Here is a 21,588-nt window from a genome sequence, read left to right on the forward strand (position 1 = left end):
CTCAATAAATATTTATTGTCTGAAGGTATATAAATGAAAAGTAAGTAACCATTCTCTATTTTTGGAATGGAGAAAACCAGCCAAGAAAGTAAGTTCTTCAAAAACACACCCAAACCTGCAAATACATAAAACCCTAATTCATGAAGCAGAATTAAATAGAAGGGGAAAAATAAAGGAAGGGGGAAACGGAATTCTCAACGATGCTCAAGCTCTAATTAAGCTTAACATTTAAAACCAAAAGCCAAGAAAACCATCTGTGACTTATTTTGACACAGCTCCACATTTACAAGCAGAGTACAAAATATTGGTTTAGCTAATTACAATGTAGCCTTTCCACTATGCAGAAGTGACTCCTGTTTCATCCTCTGCATCTTTAAAAGCCATTAAATACACAAGTTAAAGACTCATTCTGCTATCATAAGTTTTCTTTCTCAAGTTGACAAAAAAAAAAAGAAAATGAAAAAGTCTATTATAATATTTAAGAGCAACAATGAACACTGTAAACAAGTATAAATCTTCTTTCTGCTGTTGTTCATTTACAGTACACTGAGTCTGTCTCATAAGCGCTTTCAATATGTAATGAGAATTATCCATAGTAAAGCATGTTCTTGTGTCTCCTGGGGGGAAATAAGCAATCTATTTTCTGATTTTTATAACAGCAGCCAGATGTGCTTTGAAGTTAAATGTTCCCACTTTGTAATCCACCAGCAAATGGACTTGAAGCAATCTATGAACAGTCTTCACATTGACTTTGTTCATGCTCTTTTGGAAAATTTCTTGTTCTCTCATAATACCTCAAGAAAGAAGACCACAATAAAGAATGTCCAAAATGGAAGATAAAAAGGATTTATGTAAAACATTAAAGTCTAACAAAATATTATACAGAAAACAAAGCCAAAAAAATTAAGTTCCAATAGCAAGAATGACTCACATGACCAAACACTTCTTGTTTAAAGAGCAAACAGAATCACAGTAATAAAATACATAATAGTTTAAACTAGACACAAATTCAGATACCTGAATGCTTTCTAATGAAAACTGGCTTTTGACATTTTATTTTGGTTAGTGTTTTAGCCAAACTGGTTACAAAGGGTTCTGTCAGATTATTTCTTTGGATTATTCAGGATTTTGGTCAAACTGATCAAATATCCCTTACAGACTAATGTTGACTAATTAGAGAGGGTCTATGATTCCACAAAAACAGAAAGACATTTTATCTAATATTTTAGCTGCCTTATAGGAAAGGGCATTATCAAGCAATATATTACTAGCACCACAACTAAAATAAATGTTTTTAAGTCACAGCATCAGTCAGAACTGCCAAAATTCTCCCGATAGCGTAAAATAAATTCAGTTCTCAATGTCAAACCAATTATGCTCCAAAATAATATTTCTCTTTTTTTAAGATTTTATTTATTTATTTATAGACCGAGATCACAAGTAGGCAGAGAGGCAGGCAGGGGGCGAGGGGGGGTGGGGGAAGCAGGTCTCCCGCTGAGCAGAGAGCCCGATGCACGGCTCGATCCCAGAACCCTGAGATCACGACCTGAGCCGAAGGCAGAGGCTTAACCCACTGAGCCACCCAGGTGCCCCCAAAATAATGTTTCTTAAGTCAACATTTTAGAACTTGAAAAACGCTTTTCCTCAGAAATAATACTACAAATGGAAGTTCAGTCATTGGTTTACTCACATTTCAACAAACATATTGAGCACAAATTAAATACAGATATGTAACGGCACAGTCCCTTGGCACAAGGAAAAGCAAATAAGCCAAAGGAACAGAATGGAAACAGACACGTACTATCAAGTGATTTATGAGACAAATAAAACTGTGGTACAACAGGAATAGTCTTCTCAATAAATGTGAGTGTCACCTGGAGATAGATTATATATATATGTGACAAAAATAAATCTTAACACTCTTTTTTTTTATTTTTAATTTTTAATTTTATTTTATAAACATATAATATATTTTTATCCCCAGGGGTACAGGTCTGTGAATCGCCAGGTTTACACACTTCACAGCACTCACCATAGCACAGACCCTCCCCAATGCCATAACCCCACCCCCCCTCCCAACCCTTCCCCCCAGCAACCCTCAGTTTGTTTTGTGAGATTAAGAGTCACTTATGGTTTGTCTCTCTCTCAATCCCATCTTGTTTCATTAACACTCTATCTTATATACCGAAATCACCTCCAGATGGTATGTAATCTAAACAGAAAAAGTGAGGGGCCTGCATGGCTCAGTCGGTTAAGCGTCTATCTTCAGTTCAGGTCATGATCTCAGGGTCCTGGGCTAAGCCCCACACTGGGCTCCCTGCGGAAAGGGAGCCTGCTCTTCCCTCTCCTCCCTGCTCGTTCTCTCTCTATCTCTATCTCTCTCAAATAAATAAAAACTTTAAAAAATAAACAAATACAACACGATAAAGTAAAACAACGGGGCTGCTAGAAGACAACATAGAAGAATATCTTCAGGACCTTAAGATGGTCAAAGATCTTAAATAGAACACAAAACAATACTAATCACATAGTGAAAAGATAAGAAAGTGAACTGCATTAAAATGTCCATTTTCTGTTCATCGAAGATGCCAGTAAGAGATTGAAGGAAAGCAACAAAGTAAGAGAAAATATTTATAATACTCCAAAAGGACTCTTACCCAAAACAGATACAAAACTGTGACATATCAGTATGAAAAAAGCAAACAACCCAACAGGAAACCTGGCCAAGGCACAAGTAGGCACTTCACCCTGCGAGAGGCCATCTAAACTGTCAACAACTTCTGAAAGGTCACCTAACTGTATTAGTCACCAGGAAAATATATACAAAAACCACACAAAGCAATGTCACCAACCACTCTTAAGAATGGCTAAATTTTTTTAAGTAAAAAAAAAAAAAAAAAAAAAAATTCACTGACAATCCCAAGGATTGGGCAGTCACCTCAGAAAACAGTCAGGCAGTATTCTGTACCAAACAAACAGCTCTCTGCTACACAACAAATTACCCCAAAACTTCACAGCTTCAAACTACACCCATTTATTGAGCTCACAGTTCTGTGGGTTAGCAAGCTGGGCAACTCATCTGTTGGAAGCACTCATCTCAACTTACTCTTTTGTCTTCCTCTTCCTCTTTTGTTTACTAGACCAGCGTGACAGCTGCCCAGGTGCCTAGTTAGGACAGTTCCCAACAGGCCCCAGGGAGGAAGGCTCCAGTGAGCAGACCAGCCAGGCTTCCAACGGGAGAGTAAAGGCATATTCCTACCTGCTAACTGTTTACAGGCACCCCTAGCCCTTGATGGGCAGGTTCACTCCTCCCAGATAGCCCCTAGCCTCCAGGTGGGTCTGCCTGCCTCGAGGGTGCTGTGCACCCTCTGGATCTACCTGTGGGATCTGGAGACACTCACTCCTGCTGACCTTGCCCAGCTCCCACTGCCTATCTTGAGAACTAGCCCTGCACTAATCCCACACTCCTCCCAGATCCTGCTCTGGGGCTGCGACGCAGAGTCCTCACTCTTCCTTTGCTTCTGGTAGGAGTGAGACTTTGCGATCAGCATGTGGACCCACAGTGGGAGTGGGCAGGTGACTAGTAACCAGGATGGAAGGCCCTGGAAAGTCCTCCGCCCAGCCCCTGGCCAGGGCTTCAGAAAAAGAAAAAAGAAAAAAGAAAAAAATGTACATAAAGATAGTAAAGCATGAAATACACATAAATTATATTGGCAGAGTAAGAAAGCCTCCCCAAAACTAAAGGTTAAAATGCTCAGAGAGGGGGCGCCTGGGTGGCTCAGTGGGTTAAAGCCTCTGTTTCAGCTCGGGTCATGGTCTCAGGGTTCTGGGATCGAGCCCCGCATCGGGCTCTCTGCTCAGGAGGGAGCCTGCTTCCCTCTCTCTCTCTCTCTCTCTCTGCCTTCCTCTCTGCCTACTTGTGATCTCTCTCTCTCTGTCAAATAAATAATAAAATCTTTAAAAAAAATGCTCAGAGAGGAAGGAAAAAAAAAAGGAAGAAAATTTAATTGCTAGGTTTAATAAGTAAGTCTCTACTTAGAATTATGTATTCATAAAAAAAAAAAAAAAGAAATACTGACACACTCCTGGAGAAAGAAAGAATATATTTGACGGAAAAAATGTATGTTTAACAAAATCTAGAAAATTATTCTGGAACATCAAATGCAACAGAACGAAGGTGTATGAAAGTCATGCCAGCAATATAAAAAATGCACCCTTAATGCAGAGCACTAAAATTAACTACTATTAACCAATCATTCACAGGAAGAAAAAAAGTCCATCACACATTCTCACACAAAACTAAAATCAAAGCAAAATCTAACCTTTTTAATACACTGGATTCTTAAATTATTCTACTGTGATCAAAAGATATAGTTCAGCCTGATTAATGTATAGATGTTATAAATATGTAAAAATGCAAGACTTTCATATTTTACACTGTTAGTGAACTCTTTGAACAATAAAAGTGTGAAACAAAACCCAGGCAGACCTAGTTTTAAGGTATTACCTCAAAATATTTTACATCTTTTGTTTTAATTTTATTATAGAAATGAAAAATTTAATCCTCTGAACAGTTAAATAATTGGACAAAGTACTGTGTGTGCTAAGAAATGTGCATCAGAAGTTTCGAATAGCTAAGGGCAAAGGCAAGTTTAAAAGGATAGACCAGAATTTAACTTTCCACTTTGATACTGCTTTCTGGCAAATATCAAAACAATTGTCTTTCTGGGGGTTTTCCTGTGCTCTTCTCCCACAATGGTAACTTGGGCCTTCCCTCCAGTGGCTGCTTCCCCTCCACCTTCAAACATAACAGTGTGTTTCTTTTAACTTACTATTCCCCTCTTGTTATTAATTCTCTCTCTTCTCTTTCACTAACATGCTCCCAAAATGGCTAGGAGATTCATATTGCTTTAAATTCTGATCCATTCCCTACCTTCTAATCATGCCCCTTATCGGAGTCAGCTGTCTCTATTCTGCATCCTGAAGACCAGCTGTCTAGCCTCTGGGTGCAGCCACCACCTCGAGCAGTGCGACTACGAAATAGGATTCCAGCCCTCGAGTCTCATGAACCTCCAAACCTTGACCTCCCCAATGTGTCCGACCATCTCTTCAAACTCCACCTGTCTAAAAGGAAACTTGTAACTCTTCAAATCATTTCCCCCACCTGACAGCTAACTGAGCCAATGTTCCCATTTCCTAGAAGCAAATCTTTAGGTGCCCTTCCGGTCAGCTCACCAATCAGTCACTAGCATCCTTTACTCTCTTTGAAATGTCTTTTCTTTCAACACTCTCCATCTTCACAGAAATCACACTAATGTGCAGCTTACCACAAACACTGAAAAGATGACTGGCTCCCTTTCTCCAATTCCTACTCACATCCACCATAACCTTCAAAATGCTACCAAGTCAATTTTCCCAAAGCACTGCTTTCATTAAAGACCATTATTAGAAGGAAGGGTTTTAGATTTTTTAAAATAACTATCACCACTGTCAGTGAAGAGGTTTAAAAAAAAAAAAAGAAAAAAAGACAATCCCACATACTGTTGGTTGGAGAATAAATTGGTATATGCCTTCTGGGGGCAATGTACCAGGAAGGGATATAACCTGAGAAAGCAACCAAATATGTACACAAAGATTCCTTTTTTTTTTTTTAAGATTTTATTTATTTATTTGACAGAAAGAGATCACAAGTAGACAAAGAGGCAGGCAGAGAGAGAGGAGGAAGCAGGCTCTCTGCAGAGCAGAGAGCCCAGTGCGGGGCTCGATCCCAGGACCCTGGGATCATGACCTGAGCCGAAGGCAGAGGCTTTAACCCACTGAGCCACCCAGGAGCCCCTGTACACAAAGATTCTTAATGAGTGTTACTTACATTAGCCATAAACTGGGAGCAACCGAAATGTCCAAAAATAGCAGAATGCTTAAATAAGTTATGGAATACCCATCCAAAAGAAAAATTAGTGCTATGGTTAATATTCATATTTACAGAACTATTATAAACTTAGAGCAAATTTAAACAGTGCAAAATGATATTTGTAATATGACCCCAATTTTGTTTTAATTTTAATTTTATAAATATACACAGGAAAAAAAGGAGGGGAGAAAATATATAGCAAAAGGCTAAACCATCTCTCAGTGTTAAGATTTTCAAACATAATTTATTTCTCTGATTTTCTATATTTTTCAAATTTTCAAATTACAAATTATTTTATTAATAACAAAATGCGGGGCGACCAGGTGGCTCAGTGGGTTAAAGCCTCTGCCTTCGGCTCAGGTCATGATCTCGGGGTCCTGGGATCGAGCCCCGCCTCGGGCTCTCTGCTCAGCGGGAGCCTGCTTCCCCCCCCCCTCTCTCCGCCTGCCTTGTGATCTCTGTCTGTCAAATAAATAAATAAAATCTTTGAAAAAAAATGCTATAAAAATTGTTCTAACCCCCTTTTCATTTCCTCAAAGCTTTTAAATGGCATCACGCAAAGTGGACCATGGAAGGAAAAAATAAACCTCCAGGGCTCACTATTGCCTAAAATGTAAAAGCTAAACCACTCACTTTAGCATTCAAAGCTCCAAGACAATCCACCCGATTAACGTTGCCCCTCACCCACTACATAAGTCCCAAAGATCCAGTCATGACAGCTGACTTACACCATCCACATTTCTTCAGGCCTCTCTCTTCCTAGCTCTGCACCTCCACACCTGTCTAGAAACATCCAGGCCCCTCTCAGTCTTTGCACCGAAAACAGCTGCCCATGATGGCAGCTCATCCAGGATATCTCCCAATTTTTTTTAACCGTAATGACCTTGCTTATCCAAGTCCTCCCTCCCCTTCCCTCCACTTTGGTATTCTACTTTCTAACTCATTTTGATATTTTACCATACACTATCTTCAATTATTATTTAATAGGTATGTGTGTCTCTCCTATTTAACCAATAAGAAAATCAGCTTGTTGAGGGCAGGGACTGCTTTATGCTTCTTTGGAACGTTCTTTCTCTTTCCCGTACTCAAAGTCCTTCTCCCACAGTACTACTGCAGTACTGAGGCTGACATCCAATAATAGTCACTAAACAGAATCAGTTCAGATGTTTTCCAAATATAATACAATTCTCCTACATTGATATACATACATAAAGTACTTTTTTTTTACCCCAAGATTCCAACTATTAAGGCGAGCTTCGATGTCGCTGTCATCCAAAGAAACAGCAGATTTTTTGGAATGAGCTTCCTGAAAGACAAAAGACAAAAGAGAAGAAGCAGGGGAAGGAAAGAGGGAAGGAAGAAATAGCAGAGAAAAGTAAGGAAGAAGAGAGGGATAGTGAGAGGAAAGAAGGAAAGAAAAGACAGAAAACAGGACAAAATATATGTCATTCAGAGTAATGAGAGTTTTGTGTGCTTTTCTGGTAGTGCTGTTTGCCCTCAAAGGAAAGGTTTAAGTTACAGCTGAGCTAGAGTTCTCAATTCTAAGTAATGACTGTTTATTATAGCTGCTTAGGGCTATGAGGTGCCTTCACAATATATTCACACAGTAACTAGATTTCAAAAAAAAAAAAAAAACCCACACATCAAAAGAATATTTTAAAAATTAATCCAGATTCTTCTCTTTAAGTTCTTTTACAAAAAGTTTTAATTGTGGTATACCACACTAGCTTTAAAGGGGGGTGAGGAAACACTTGAAAAGATGAATTATTTATAACCTTTAAAATTAGTTAACAGGGAAGTTCGTGTTGATGTCCAAGAAGCTCTTTGTTCTTAAATTAATTTTCATTCATACACTGAATATAAAGAGAAATAAGCTTTGGATTCACATCATGAGAATACAATTATGGTGAAATTTTACTTTTTTAAAAAATTAAAATTGCACGCTTCTTCCCTCCCATATAACTTATTATATTGCACATTTATCAAAGCAGATTAAAACTGCAACTGAGCACAGCCTAAAATCTGTGCCCAGAAATGGACAATGATCTAAAAGCTCTAAAAACTTAGAAAGGTATATCTGCGAAAATAATAAGGTATATATTACAGTACAGCCAAAAAATGTATTTTGAAATTAAATTTGTTGGCACACCATGTCCACACTTTTAGAAAACCTCACTACTAATAAACAAATCTATTTACCTATGACCACTTACCCTGAAATGATGAAAAAATATACTAAAATGTTTCCCATATCTTATTTTTTTTTTAAAGATTTTATTTTTTTTTTTTATTTATTTATTTGACAGAGATCACAAGTAGATGGAGAGGCAGGCAGAGAGAGAGAGAGGGAAGCAGGCTCCCCGCTGAGCAGAGAGCCCGATGCGGGACTCGATCCCAGGACCCTGAGATCATGACCTGAGCCGAAGGCAGCGGCTTAACCCACTGAGCCACCCAAGCGCCCCTCCCATATCTTATTATCTCCAAATTTCTATTGAACAAAACGTTGATTTATTACACATACTCTATTAAAATTCACTATTGTTTCTACTGTAGGTCCCCGCTTCTTGCCTGTTCTTCTTTGTAAAGAAGAATGTCTTAAGAAAAGGCACCTGCCTTGTTTATTTTGAATAAATGTAATGGTTGATAATAAGCCCACAGATATTTAAAATACGCTGCCCTTAAAACATTTTCCAAAGTTGCAAACTATCACTGGAGAGAATGCAGTGAGTTATGTTTAGAGCAATATGTGCTGAACAGTCACGCATCACACACGATCTCCTTGTAACTACAAGTCGTGTAACCCAAGACCAGCCAGAGTTACGCAAGGAAGGCCAGAGTAAGCAGGCAAAATTCTTCTCTTTAGAAAGCTAACTGGAATGCTCACTAGCACCTTGTTCAAACCAAAACTGTGATAAGCAATGAGTTGCAAAAGAGGCATTCACATTTTAGGACATAAACAGCTCAACTTCAGCAAAAATGCAGTATCCCCTACTTCGCTACAAGTTAATCTCAGTTTCTTAAATGTATGACCACGGGGTGTCAGATCATATATATGTGTGTATATATATATATGTGTGTGTGTGTGTGTGTATATATATATATATATATATATATATATACACATATATATGTGTGTGTATACGTATACACACACACACACACATATAAAGTAAAAGGGAAAAGGGAAAAAAAACAGCTAAAAAATGAAGCTTTCCAAAGTTATTCTTCGATGCACAAAAGAAACAATACACTGCTTCATGTGATGCCTCAGAACCATTACGAAAGCAGAAGGAACACTATGGAGTATACCAAACGCACCATGTTCTTTGATATTGGAGTGTTCACCAAAACCCTTACATTGGATGCAATGCTTTTAAGTAATTGTTGGAACTTTGACAAACCTGAAACTAAAAATTTGTGGAGTTATTTTAAAATAACAAACAAAAGAAAGTAGAATCTGATCTTACACAACTCTTTGGGGTAATATTTTGTCCATCTTCTCTGGAGGTTGGACTCATAGAATGGGATCGCATTTGGAGCTTCGCAGTGTATGGTTCCCTACTAACAGACCAAAACAGTAACAGTCAGAATGGGGGAAATTCAGAAGACAAAGGGCATTCAAATCTAGGACTACTAATTTTTTTCTTTTGGAAATGACATGATTTTTTATATTTAACAATGATGCTTCCATAGCAAAGAAAAAAGGCATACAACGATCATTTGTAATTCTCACATTTAATTTCATTTAAGTATAAATAAAATGTCACCTAAATGCCACAGACTTGCTTATAAACAAATGCTATTTTTAAGTGGAACTGTTATAAACTATATGTATTTAAATCTTTTCTTCTTCCTCCCTCTTTTCCTAAGTAGAGAACAAGAGAAAAATGAAACATATATTCTTAGAGAGGATAATTGTTTTTAAAGGTTAGTAGGTTTTATTGATTCCCGTTGTACTTCAAGATGAAGCCATTAGATACATAAAATTTAAAAATCCTCATGTACTGAAAATTTGGATTAATTTGAAACCATGTCAGAAAGTACAGATAAATCAGTCTTAAATTTAAAATACACCACATTAATTCAGGTAAAATGTTATAAGTGCAGTTAAATAGGAAAATGATTTAAGCTTCCAAATGAATTTGAACAAAAAGGCTTTTCTCCAATATAAAATGTAATTTAAAAATATCATTCTCAATATTCTGCTTTAGCCTGGAGTCTCTCATATATTTTTACTCAAGCTACTTCAATGAATGTTTCATTATTATGATTATCTATGCTCTGAACAGCTCCTTCAAGATACATAAAATGGAAATTAACCATTAAAGAATGAGGTAAAGTCACTAACTTTTAACCACAAGCCCTATCAGGATTCCCTTCACAAATACTGGTCCATACTAAGTATTCCCAAAGACAGAATAGTAGTTGAAAAAGACAAGATGACAATGAATGTGTTTTTGTTAGTAACACCAAAAGAATAACATTCCTTAGACTAGTTACTAAGTAATGTATAATGTCTGAAAAAGCTGTTTTATTTTTTTTTTAATTTTTTTATTTTTTTCAGCATAACAGTATTCATTATTTTTGCACCACACCCAGTGCTCCATGCAATCCGTGCCCTCTACAATACCCACCACCTGGTGCCCCCAACCTCCCACCCCCCACCCCTTCAAAATTCTCAGATCGTTTTTCAGAGTCCATAGTCTCTCATGGTTCACCTCCCCTTCCAATTTCCCTCAACTCCCTTCTCCTCTCCATCTCCCCTTGTCCTCCATGCTATTTGTTATGCTCCACAAATAAGTGAAACCATATGATAATTGACTCTCTCTGCTTGACTTATTTCACTCAGCATAATCTCTTCCAGTCCTGTCCATGTTGCTACAAAACTTGGGTATTCATCCTTTCTTTCTTTTTTTTTTTTTTTACAGCTTTATAAACATATATTTTTATCCCCAGGGGTACAGGTCTGCGAATCGCCAGGTTTACACACTTCACAACACTCACCATAGCACATACCCTCCCCGATATCCATAACCCCACGCCCTCTCCCAACCCCCTCCCCCCATCAACCCTCAGTTTGTTTTGTGAGATTAAGAGTCACTTATGGTTTGTCTCCCTCCCAATCCCATCTTGTTTCATTTACTCTTCTCCTACCCCCTCGACACCCCATGTTGCATCTCCTCTCCCTCATATCAGGGAGATCATATGATAGTTGTCTTTCTCCGATTGACTTATTTCGCTAAGCATGATACCCTCTAGTTCCATCCACGTCGTCGCAAATGGCAAGATTTCATTTCTTTTGATGGCCACATAGTATTCCATTGTGTATATATACCACATCTTCTTTATCCATTCGTCTGTAGATGGACATCTAGGTTCTTTCCATAGTTTGGCTATTGTAGACATTACTGCTATAAACATTCGGGTGCACGTGCCCCTTCGGATCACTACGTTTGTATCTTTAGGGTAAATACCCAGCAGTGCAATTGCTGGGTCATAGGGTAGTTCTATTTTCAACATTTTGAGGAACCTCCATGCTGTTTTCCAGAGTGGTTGCACCAGCTTGCATTCCCACCAACAGTGTAGGAGGGTTCCCCTTTCTCCGCATCCTCGCCAGCATCTGTCATTTCCTGACTTGTTAATTTTAGCCATTCTGACTGGTGTGAGGTGATATCTCATGGTGGTTTTGATTTGTATTTCCCTGATGCCGAGTGATATGGAGCACTTTTTCATGTGTCTGTTGGCCATCTGGATGTCTTCTTTGCAGAAATGTCTGTTCATGTCCTCTGCCCATTTCTTGATTGGATTATTTGTTCTTTGGGTGTTGAGTTTGCTAAGTTCTTTATAGATTTTGGACACTAGCCCTTTATCTGATATGTCATTTGCAAATATCTTCTCCCATTCTGTCAGTTGTCTTTTGGTTTTGTTCACTGTTTCCTTTGCTGTGCAAAAGCTTTTGATCTTGATAAAATCCCAAAAGTTCATTTTTGCCCTTGCTTCCCTTGCCTTTGGTGATGTTCCTAGGAAGATGTTGCTGCGGCTGACGTCGAAGAGGTTGCTGCCTGTGTTTTCCTCGAGGATTTTGATGGATTCCTTTCTCACATTGAGATCCTTCATCCATTTTGAGTCTATTTTCGTGTGTGGTGTAAGGAAATGGTCCAATTTCATTTTTCTGCATGTGGCTGTCCAATTTTCCCAACACCATTTATTGAAGAGGCTGTCTTTGTTCCATTGGACATTCTTTCCTGCTTTGTCGAAGATGAGTTGACCATAGAGTTGAGGGTCCATTTCTGGGCTCTCTATTCTGTTCCATTGATCTATGTGTCTGTTTTTGTGCCAGTACCATGCTGTCTTGATGATGACAGCTTTGTAATAGAGCTTGAAGTCCAGAATTGTGATGCCACCAACTTTGGCTTTCTTTTTCAATATTCCTTTGGCTATTCGAGGTCTTTTCTGGTTCCATATAAATTTTAGGATTATTTGTTCCATTTCTTTGAAAAAAATGGATGGTAGTTTGATAGGAATTGCATTAAATGTGTAGATTGCTTTAGGTAGCATAGACATTTTCACAATATTTATTCTTCCAATCCAGGAGCATGGAACATTTTTCCATTTCTTTGTGTCTTCCTCAATTTCTTTCATGAGTACTTTATAGTTTTCTGTGGATAGATTCTTAGTCTCTTTGGTTAGGTTTATTCCTAGGTATCTCATAGTTTTGGGTGCAATTGTAAATGGGATGGACTCCTTAATTTCTCTTTCTTCTGTCTTGTTGTTGGTGTAGAGAAATGCAACTGATTTCTGTGCATTGATTTTATATCCTGACACTTTACTGAATTCCTGTACAAGTTCTAGCAGTTTTGGAGTGGAGTCTTTTGGGTTTTCCACATAGAGTATCATATCATCTGCGAAGAGTGATAGTTTGACTTCTTCTTTGCCGATTTGGATGCCTTTAATTTCCTTTTGTTGTCTGATTGCTGAGGCTAGGACTTCTAGTACTATGTTGAATAGCAGTGGTGATAACGGACATCCCTGCCGTGTTCCTGACCTTAGCGGAAGAGCTTTCAGTTTTTCTCCATTGAGAATGATATTTGCGGTTGGTTTTTCATAGATGGCTTTGATAATATTGAGGTATGTGCCGTCTATCCCTACACTTTGAAGAGTTTTGATCAGGAAGGGATGCTGTACTTTGTCAAATGCTTTTTCAGCATCTATGGAGAGTATCATATGGTTCTTGTTCTTTCTTTTATTAATGTGTTGTATCACATTGATTGATTTGCGGATGTTGAACCAGCCTTGCAGCCCTGGAATAAATCCCACTTGGTCGTGGTGAATAATCCTTTTAACGTACTGTTGAATCCTATTGGCTAGTATTTTGGCGAGAATTTTTGCATCTGTGTTCATCAAGGATATTGGTCTGTAGTTCTCTTTTTTGTTGGGATCCTTGTCTGGTTTTGGGATCAAGGTGATGCTGGCCTCACAAAATGAGTTTGGAAGTTTTCCTTCTATTGCTATTTTTTGGAACAGTTTCAGGAGAATAGGAATTAGTTCTTCTTTAAATGTTTGGTAGAATTCCCCCGGGAAGCCGTCTGGCCCTGGGCTTTTGTTTGTTTGGAGATTTTTGATGACTGTTTCAATCTCCTTACTGGTTATGGGTCTGTTCAGGCTTTCTATTTCTTCCTGGTTCAGTTGTGGTAGTTTATATGTCTCTAGGAATGCATCCATTTCTTCCAGATTGTCAAATTTGTTGGCGTAGAGTTGCTCATAGTATGTTCTTATAATTGTCTGTATTTCTTTGGTGTTCGTTGTGATCTCTCCTCTTTCATTCATGATTTTATTTATTTGGGTCCTCTCTCTTTTCTTTTTGATAAGTCTGGCCAGGGGTTTATCAATCTTATTAATTCTTTCAAAGAACCAGCTCCTAGTTTCGTTGATTTGTTCTATTGTTTTTTTGGTTTCTATTTCATTGATTTCTGCTCTGATCTTTATGATTTCTCTTCTCCTGCTGGGTTTAGGGTTTCTTTCTTGTTCTTTCTCCAGCTCCTTTAGGTGTAGGGTTAGGTTGTGTACCTGAGACCTTTCTTGTTTCTTGAGAAAGGCTTGTACCGCTATATATTTTCCTCTCAGGACTGCCTTTGTTGTGTCCCACAGATTCTGAACTGTTGTGTTTTTATTATCATTTGTTTCCATAATTTTTTTCAATTCTTCTTTGATTTCCTGGTTGACCCATTCATTCTTTAGAAGGATGCTGTTTAGTCTCCATGTATTTGGGTTCTTTCCAAATTTCCTCTTGTTATTGAGTTCTAGCTTTAGAGCATTGTGGTCTGAAAATATGCAGGGAATGATCCCAATCTTTTGATACCGGTTGAGACTTGATTTAGGACCAAGAATGTGATCTATTCTGGAGAACGTTCCATGTGCACTAGAGAAGAATGTGTATTCTGTTGCTTTGGGATGAAATGTTCTGAATATATCTGTGATGTCCATCTGGTCCAGTGTGTCATTTAAGGCCTTGATTTCCTTGTTGATCTTTTGCTTGGATGATCTGTCCATTTCAGTGAGGGGAGTGTTAAAATCCCCTACTATGATTGTATTCTTGTCGATGTGTTTCTTTGATTTTGTTATTAATTGGTTTATATAGTTGGCTGCTCCCACGTTAGGGGCATAGATATTTAAAATTGTTAGATCTTCTTGTTGGACAGTTCCTTTGAGTATGATATAGTGTCCTTCCTCATCTCTTATTATAATCTTTGGCTTAAAATCTAATTGATCTGATATAAGGATTGCCACTCCTGCTTTCTTCTGATGTCCATTAGCATGGTAAATTCTTTTCCACCCGCTCACTTTAAACCTGGAGGTGTCTTCGGGTGTAAGATGAGTTTCTTGTAGGCAACATATAGATGGTTTTTGTTTTTTTATCCATTCTGATACCCTGTGTCTTTTGATTGGGGCATTTAACCCATTAACATTCAGGGTAAGTATTGAGAGATATGAATTTAGTGCCATTGTATTGCCTGTAAGGTGACTGTTATTGTATATTGTCTCTGTTTCTTTCTGATCTACTACTTTGAGGGTCTCTCTTTGCTTAGAGGACCCCTTTCAATATTTCCTGTAGAGCTGGTTTGGTATTTGCAAATTCTTTCAGTTTTTGTTTGTCCTGGAAGCTTTTAATCTCTCCGTCTATTTTCAATGATAGCCTAGCTGGATATAGTGTTCTTGGCTGCATGTTTTTCTCATTTAGTACTCTGAATATATCATGCCAGCTCTTTCTGGCCTGCCAGGTCTCTGTGGATAAGTCTGCTGCCAATCTAATATTTTTACCATTGTACGTTACAGACTTCTTTTCCCGGGCTGCTTTCAGGATCTTTTCTTTGTCACTAAGACTTGTCAATTTTACTATTAGGTGACGGGGTGTAGACCTATTCTTATTGATTTTGAGGGGGGTTCTCTGAACCTCCTGGATTTTGATGCTTGTTCCCTTTGCCATATTGGGGAAATTCTCTCCAATAATTCTCTCCCAATATACCTTCTGCTCCCCTCTCTGTTTCCTCTTCTTCTGGAATCCCAATTATTCTAATGTTGTTTCGTCTTATGGTGTCACTTATCTCTCGAATTCTCCCCTCGTGGTCCAGTAGCTGTTTGTCCCTCTTTTGCTCAGCTTCTTTATTCTCTGTCATTTGGTCTTCTATATCGCTAATTCTTTCTTCTGCCTCATTTATCCTAGCAGTGAGAGCCTCCATTTTTTATTGCACCTCATTAATAGCTTTTTTGATTTCAACTTGGTTAGATTTTAGTTCTTTTATTTCTCCAGAAAGGGCTTTTATATCTCCCGAGAGGGTTGCTTTAATATCTTCCATGCCTTTTTCAAGCCCGGCTAGAACCTTGAGAATCATCATTCTGAACTCTATATCTGACATATTACCAATGTCTGTATTGATTAGGTCCCTAGCCTTTGGTACTGCCTCTTGTTCTTTTTTTTGTTGTGAATTTTTCCGCCTTGTCATTTTGTCCAGATAAGAGTTTATGAAGGAGCAAGTAAAATACTAAAAGGGTGGCAACAACCCCAGGAAAATATGCTTTAGCCAAATCAGAAGAGATCCTGAATTGTGAGGGGGGAGAAAGGGGATAAAAAGGGGCTCAGAAAGAAAGAAAAAAAAAAAACTATTAAAAAAAAGAAAGCCGATAAAGAAATAAATATAAAAAGAGGAAAATATATATATATATTAGATAAACTATTTAAAAAACGTTAAAAAAAAAGAAAATGGTAAAAGTTAAAAAAAATTTAGCAGAAGAAGAGAAAAAGAAAAAAAAATTGAAAAAGAAAAATAAATTAAATTAACTGCAAGGCTAAAAAATCATGGGGAGAAAGCCATGAGTTCCGTGCTTTGCTTTCTTCTCCTCTGGAATTCCGCCGTTCTCCTTGGTAGGTGAACTTGGTCCTGGCTGGGTTTCCCGTAGATCTTCTGGGGGAGGGGCCCGTTGTAAGTGATTCTCAAGCGTCTTTGCCCCAGGCGGAGTTGCACCGCCCTTACCCTGGGCCGCGCTGAGTCATCCGCTCGGGTTCGCTTTCGGGAGCTTTTGTTCCCTGAGCGCTTTCCGTAGAGTCCGGAGGGCGGGAATAAAGATGGCGGCCTCCCGGTCTCCGGCCCGGAGGAGCCGAGAGTCCGGGGCCCCACTCCTCAGTGCGCCCTCAGAGAACAGCGCCAAATGACTCTCGTCACCCTGGCCTCCGGCCGCGCTCCGAGCTGACCGAGCCTGCGACCGGTTCAAGGCAACCCTGAGCTGAGAGTCACTCCTCGGCTCTGTCTCTGCAGCCGGCCTCCCCGTTCTAACACCGGCAAGCTCTGCGACACTGAGACACCGCCGATCCTTCTGCGACCCTCGGGACCTGAGGCCGCGCTTACCCCGCCTGGGCTTCACCCCAGTTAAGCCTCCGGAGCTATGTCCCTCAGCAGAACAGACCTCCAAAAGTCCCGATCTTGCTCCGTTGCTCCGCCGCTCGCCGGGAGCCGGCCCCTCCCCCCGCGGTCCATCCTCCCGTCGCTCTGGACCCACTTCTCCGCCAGTCCCACCCTGCAGAAAGTGGCTGATCCTCTGTCTCCGGAATTGCTGCTCTTCCTCTCCTCAATCTCCCGCTGGATCTGCAGGTGTTTGCAATCCCCAGACAAGCCACTTAGCTGATCTCCCGCCACCCGAAGCAGTCTCAGCCTGCCACTTCTCCGCCATCCCGACTCCTCCCCTGAAAAAGCTGTTTTAAAGAGAGCTATTAATTTGTTATACCAATACCCCGGGTTATCCAAATACTTAAAAACAAATCAGAAAAATAGATAAAGTAATATTTTGAGAATAACTTCATTAGCCCATGTGCTTGAGCTGATATAAACAGTTAAAACTAAGGATGTGGGAAGAGGCAACCTGATACACCATACTAAGCAGTGGCCTGTCCTTCTTTAAGAATAGATTAAACAATCATAAAAAGAGCTAACTTAAAAATTGAAAAATGCTTAAATATTAAAAGAAATTCTCATAGAAAATATTAATAAAAAAGGAGGACTGAAACATTTATCTATTTGTTACACAGGGTGCATACATAAAACAACATATCCTTTAATTCACTTGTAGCTGTCCTCTGTACCAATCTACTTCTTTCCCTTCACAATAAATTTTCAAAATAAGTTACTAGATCCATGTCCTAACCTGCCATACACTTTTCAATCAACTGCAATCTGACTTCTACTCATCCTGAAAGTGCTATAAGAAGTCATCAACGATCTCCTAGCTGCTCAAGCAAATGAGCTGCTATCTGTCCTTACCCTAGGGGATCTCACGAAAACATTAGGTACAGTGTTTTAAAGATGCCACATTCACTGGCTCCATAGAAACATTCTTCCCCGGTTCTCATTCAATCCTTCCGAAATCTCCTTCACAATAACCTTCAGCAGCTATGCCTTCCCTGCACACCCCAACCATGCTATAATCTTGAGGTTCTCGGTCTAACCTTGTTTATTCCCTTTTACATGCATTCCCTCTGGACAATCCAAAGTGCTAATAAAACGACTATCTGTTTTTCAAATAACAAGGAGCTCTGGTTACCAGATCTACATTTCCAACCCAAATTGCTCTCTCTCAGCCTCCAACCCCATTACAAATACAAACTGAATAGCCCTACTGACTTTCAATTCAATGTGTCCAAAACTAAATACATTTTATCGTCCCTAAAACATGCTCCAACTCAGGCCAAATAAAGCAGAGGCATTGCGGAAGCCAGTTTCTTGTGCAAGCAGTTGAGACAATTAATGAAGGAGGGCTTACCACTGCTAAAATCTGGATGACAGGACATTAGGCACAGAAGTTTAGTTTCTTGCCACTGGGACTGTCTCCAGCTGGAAACACCATTAACTGGAACTAAAAGTAGATAGTTCAGACTCACAGTGATGGGGTTGGAGGTTAGGGTGACAGTGAGAGAGAAGATAGGAGAAAAGTCTCAACCCTGTAAGCCTCTTCAGGAATAATAGGTACTGTCTACCACACAGAATAGCAAGGCGTGGTGCTCATAGAGTCAATATGGTACAGGGACATATTGACATGAGTTCATGGTTATGGTACTTGCATCAATGAGAAGAGAGGGACTGTGGCTTGATCAATTTCAGGGTACTGAAACTAACACAGCAAGCATGTTAGTAAGTTTCCTGACATGTAAATGCCTCTCTCCTCCTCAGAAGGAATAAAACTGTAGGAAATATAATTTTTTCTTTTTCACTTTTTCCTAATGCTAAAATATTTCAACAGGAATCCAGAACCATTCTCTCAGCATTATTCCTGATTCCAAATACTAGAGAAACAAAAACTTGTCCCCATAAAATAGAGAGATAAGACACAGGACATGTAAGATTTAAAAGCCTAAAGGAAGATCAATCAAATGTCCTCCTACAAAGAAACTTACCATATATATTTATATATATAAAGGGAAGCTTCTAAATGTATCTTTGTGTTTACAGTGTCATTCAAGTGGATATTTCAGATGTAAAAAAGAAAATGAATAATCCATGATCATAAAAATGTGCTTACAAATGAAAAACATGATTTGGTAATTTTAAATTTTGGTAAAATTTGGTAATTTTAAAATCATAATGGAAGAAGAGAATAGCAGATTAAATATAGTATAAAATCAAATCAGTGAATTAAACTGGTTCAAGAAATATTCAGATAACACAAAGGAAAAAATAAACAGATAATTATAATAAATGAAAAGACACAACAGATAAGGTAGAAAAATTCACAATCTCTAACATCAAAAAAATATGAATTCCAGAAGGAATAAATAAGACAGAAACTGGGGAAATAATAATTAAAGAAATAGTAATGACAGTACCAGTCAAGACTGCATGCCACTTTTAGGTAGAACAAAAATGCAATGCCATGAAAACGATGGAAACTAAAGGTCTGCCAGGTTCTGGTTCCAGAAACAACTAGAGACAGCAGGAAGTATGACTCTGGAGAATTAGTAGGGAACCAAAGTTCCCCAAAGTAGAGGAACAAAGTCAAACTCCAAAAATCCAGAGGCAGGGATGGATTTCCTTGCTCTTGAGAGGAAGCTAAAAATCAATGCAGGTGATCACTTCTGACAGCTAGGGCTTATAAGAAACCATATGCCTAGGAAAGGCAAAGGTCACAGACAGCCTCAAAACGAAGGAATCAGACTAGCTTCATGTGAAAGGGACAGAATTCAAAATGAAAAGAGATACTTGATTCTCCAAATTCCTACAAACAGGAGGCAAGCTGGGAAACTACTCAGCTTAAAGCAAATCATTCCTTATAACTTAAAATACACATACACACACACACACACACACACACACACACAGTTCAGAGGGAAAAGCCAAGTGCCCAAGGACAGAAAAGCAAAGAGCTGGGAAGGAGCACTAAACCCTAATCAAGCAACAGGCAACAAATGCCTGGCTAGATGTCAGAACTCCTATAGAATTGTCATCACTACGTATTTCTTGTTCTCCCTGGTTTTTGTTTTTGTTTTTTAAGATTTTATTTATTTATTTGACAGGCAGAGATTACAAGTAGGCAGAGAGGCAGGCAGAGAGAGAGAGGAGGAAGCAGGCTCCCCGCCAAGCAGAGAGCCCGATGCGGGGCTCAATCCCAGGACCCTGGGATCATGACCCGAGCCGAAGGCAGAGGCTTTAACCCACTGAGCCACCCAGGCGCCCCTTCCCTGGTTTTTGAATGGGAGTTCTCCAGCCTTCTACCATGTGCTGGCTGGATGGCTGGGGGTGGGGGGAATAACTTGATCCTTTAGTTCACAGGTGTTTAGACAGGAAGGCACTCCAAGGAAGCCTCAACTACACCTGGATATGATTTTTATTAAGTTTTTTGAAAGCTTTTATTTATTTATTTTTCAGAGAGAGAGCAAAAGAAGGGGAGCGGCAGGCAGAGGGAGAAGTAGGCTCCCCACTGAGCCGGGAGCCCAATGTGGGACTCAATCCAGGACCCTGGAATCATGACCTGAGCCCAAGGCAGACGCTTAACCAACGGAGGCACCCAGGCATCCCTGATTTTTATTAAGTTTATTGAGGTATAATTTATGTACAAATAAACTGTATTCATTTAAAAGGTAGAGTTTGATGAGTTTTGGTAAATACCCGTATAACCACCACAATAAAGATACAGATTCTTTCCATTGCACCTAAAAGTTCCCTTGAGCTCCTTTGTTATCAATCTTCTGTTCCCAGACAACCTCCATTTAGTAGAATCTCATGTATATGGAATCAAACAGCATACACATTGGTATATCTGGCTTCTTTCATTGAGGATAATGTTTTTGAGATTCCGCCATATTGTTACATGTATCAAAAATTCATTTCCTGGGCCAACTGGGTGGCTCAGTTGGTTAAGCCTCCAACTCTTGGTTTCAGCTCAGGTCATGACCTCATGGGTTGTGAGATGGCCCGCAAGGGGAGTCTTCCTGAAAGATACTCTCCCTCTGCCCCTCCTTCCACTTGCTCACATGCTGTCTGTCTCTCTCTCTCAAATAAATAAATCTTTTTTTTTAAAGTTCCTTATCTTTACTGATCAGTATTCCCTTTTATGAATGAACCATAATTTGCATATTTATTCATGTGCTGATGGACATGTAGATTGTCTCCACATTTCGGATACTATGAAAAAAGCTGCTATGAACATTCAACTATTTACTTGGGCATATGTTTTCATTTCTCTTGACTAAATAACAGAATTATGGGGTCATATAGTAAGTTATCCTGAACTTTTTAAGAAAGTGACAAACTGTTTTCCAAAGTGATTGTGCCATTTTACATTCCCAGTAACACTGTATGAGCCTTCCCATTTGATCACATCATCACCATATGTGGCTTTCACAGTCTTTATCATTTCAGCCATTTGAATGTGTTTGGTGGTGTCACATTGTACTTGGTCATGGTCATTCCTCTGATCAAGTATGATGCTCACCATCTTTTCACACATGTCTATTAGTTATTGATATATTTTCTTTTGTGAGGTACCCGTAAAATCTTTTGCATATTGGGTTATCTACTATTTGTTGAATTGTAAAGTGTTCCTCACATCTTCTAGACACAAGCTCTTTGTCAGATACTTGTATTTAGAATCTTTTCTCCCATTCTGTGCCTTGTCAGGTTATTTTCCAAATGATG

The 21,588-nt window shown here is 39.1% G+C and overlaps 1 protein-coding gene across 6 annotated transcripts in view; it reads right to left on the reverse strand.

Moving 5' to 3' along the window:
* The window catches only part of CEP112 (centrosomal protein 112), a 431,394-nt gene that overhangs the window by 373,106 nt on the left and 36,700 nt on the right, over window positions 1-21,588 (reverse strand). For all 6 annotated transcript variants that reach the window (XM_047708133.1, XM_047708130.1, XM_047708131.1 and 3 more), the window contains 2 exons: window positions 9,379-9,472; window positions 7,140-7,217 (listed from right to left, as the gene is read on the reverse strand). In XM_047708133.1, coding sequence (XP_047564089.1) covers window positions 7,140-7,217; window positions 9,379-9,472 — 172 coding nt within the window. The remainder of the gene's footprint in view (window positions 1-7,139; window positions 7,218-9,378; window positions 9,473-21,588) is intronic.

This window comes from Lutra lutra, chromosome 16 (assembly GCF_902655055.1).
Source record: "Lutra lutra chromosome 16, mLutLut1.2, whole genome shotgun sequence".
Lineage (NCBI taxonomy): Eukaryota > Metazoa > Chordata > Mammalia > Carnivora > Mustelidae > Lutra > Lutra lutra.